At 41.0% G+C, this 2,299-nt stretch overlaps 1 protein-coding gene across 1 annotated transcript; it reads left to right on the plus strand.

Moving 5' to 3' along the window:
- The first annotated feature begins 413 nt into the window (after positions 1-413).
- Positions 414-1,349, plus strand: LOC103048270 (olfactory receptor 13H1-like). Its single transcript, XM_088138519.1, has one exon. It carries the CDS (start codon positions 414-416, stop codon positions 1,347-1,349), a length of 936 nt encoding a protein of 311 aa, XP_087994645.1.
- The last annotated feature ends 950 nt before the right edge of the window (positions 1,350-2,299 follow it).

Below are 2,299 nucleotides of genomic sequence, written 5' to 3' on the forward strand. Positions count from 1 at the left end.
AGGAGTTTGCACACGATGTAACAATTGTTTGTGCTGTTTAAGAAATTGTTTTTGTCAACTAATAATCAATGCAAATAAAGCTTATCAGAGTATCCTATAACTTTAGGCAGAAGTGATCAACTGAAGGCAGATATCTCGGTGGGAACTGGCAGTCTAGAAAACTGTGGTCTCTGTGGCTCACAAGGAGACATATAGTGGAGCAGAGAAATTATACCAAAGGACTCAATAGTTAGCTCTTTCCCTCCCTTCTATTTTTCTCTGAATCAGATTTTCCCAAAGCTAGCTTCCTCTCTTCAAAGCAGCTCTCCCATCCTTATCCCCCCGTGTTTGTGTTCATCATTTAATCAGAAGCCCAAAACAACTTACACTAACTTTATCAGGTTTTGAAACCTGGTTTCACTCTTACAGGTAACATGGAAAAATGGGGAAATGCAACCCCAGTGACCGAATTCGTGCTCGTCGGGCTCTCGAAGAACCTCAAAGTCCGTGCTGGTTTGTTTGTCCTCTTCTTGGTTATCTACCTCATTGCTGTAGCTGGCAATGCCCTCATGTTGGTGCTGATTGTGGTAGATTCTCACCTCCACACCCCCATGTATTTTTTCCTTAGCAACCTCTCCTTCATTGACATCAGCTATATCACTACTTCTGTCCCGCAGATGTTGGTCCACTGCTTCACGGACAGGCCGACTATCCCGCTGGGCAGATGTTTTGCTCAGATGAGCATCAGCATGTTGTTAGCTGTGACTGAGTCTGTTTTGTTAGCTGTGATGGCTTATGACCGTTTTGTGGCAATATGCTACCCTCTGCGCTACCACGTGATCATGAGTCGCAATTTATGCATCCAGCTGGCTATGAGCCTGTGGGTCAGTGCCTTCCTTTTGACTATTGTGCCCTTTTTCAGCATGCAGGCAACTTTGTGTGGGCAAAATGTGGTGAATCATTTCAAGTGTGAACTGCAGGCAGTGTTGAAATTGGCTTGCTCCGACACCCATGCCAGTGGGCTTAGCATGATAATAACCAGCGTCTTGACATTAGCATTCCCCTTCTTCTTTATCTTGGTGACCTATGGCCGTATTGGACTTGCTGTTTTGCAAATCCACTCCACACAAGGTCGGAGCAAAGCCATGTCCACCTGTGGCTCTCATCTCACTGTAGTGAGCATTTATTACGGCACTATCTTGGCTATGTACTTGAGACCTCAGGCCAAGACATTCTCTGACAGGGAAAAAGTAGTGGCGGTCTTTTATGGAGTTGTGATCCCCATGTTAAATCCCATCATTTATAGCCTGAGGAACAGGGATGTGAAGGGAGCACTCTGCAGGCTGGCTGGGAAGAAAATAGAGGAATAAACCACCCCAGGAACCATGTTGATAGATCTTCCACAAGCAAGTCTTTTTCATATGGTTTTGCCATTCTGTATGCAAGGATTTTGTGAAGTGTCATTCTCTAGGTATCACATGTCACCTCCCGTCCTCTTTCTTTCTTTTCTATGCTGGCTAATGCTGATGAAAGTTGTGGTAGTGGCAGTCTGAAGACAAACCCTGTAGACTCACTTTTAGAGCTATATGATCATCAAAAGTTCTCAGTGCTCTTGGCATTGCAGGAATATGGCCTTCCAAAATTTTTCTTCTTTCTGTCAGGTCCAGCTAGCTCTGGTTTCTATACTGAGAATTCTAGGTTTATTTGCTCTTGAAGGAAGATGAACTTTAAAAAAACTGGCAGAAGGTTCAGTTTGTTGCTGGGATAGAAGAAAGCCAGGGAGATTCAACACAGTGGAATAATTGTGTTGGTGAAGTGCATATCCTATACTAGTGCCAGTTCAAGGGTATATGGTGCTACGAGGCCACATTGACTGATGGTGCTGCCTACCTCTGATGCAAAGATTCACCTACTGCTGATGCAAAGATTCGCACTTTTAGAATGATTAATTTAACATTTTATGTACTTACAAAAATGTATATTTTAAGTATTACTGCACTAAATTTAAATTTTAAAAATACAGCTCTTTGTAAAAACTTTTAATTCAAAATGTCCTATTATTATCTTCATAAAACTTATCTCTTCCTATGTTCTGCTCCAGAGGGTTTCCTTTTTCTTAATATTTTAGGGTAATTAAATAACATTGGCAGAATAAAATCAATCTATACAGTAACTGAAGAATTTTCATAATTATATTTTTATTCATCGGGTCTCTTTCTAAGAGACACATCTCTTTGGATGTATTTCCATTTTGTAAAAATCAGAATTAGCATAATAGGCTTATTGACAATATGTAAAAGTACTTATATACCTTAGCTTA

Source organism: Python bivittatus, unplaced genomic scaffold (assembly GCF_059951505.1).
Source record: "Python bivittatus isolate LINGU-HERP-01145 unplaced genomic scaffold, Pbiv_v1 ctg000220_np1212, whole genome shotgun sequence".
NCBI classification, from domain to species: Eukaryota; Metazoa; Chordata; class Lepidosauria; order Squamata; family Pythonidae; genus Python; species Python bivittatus.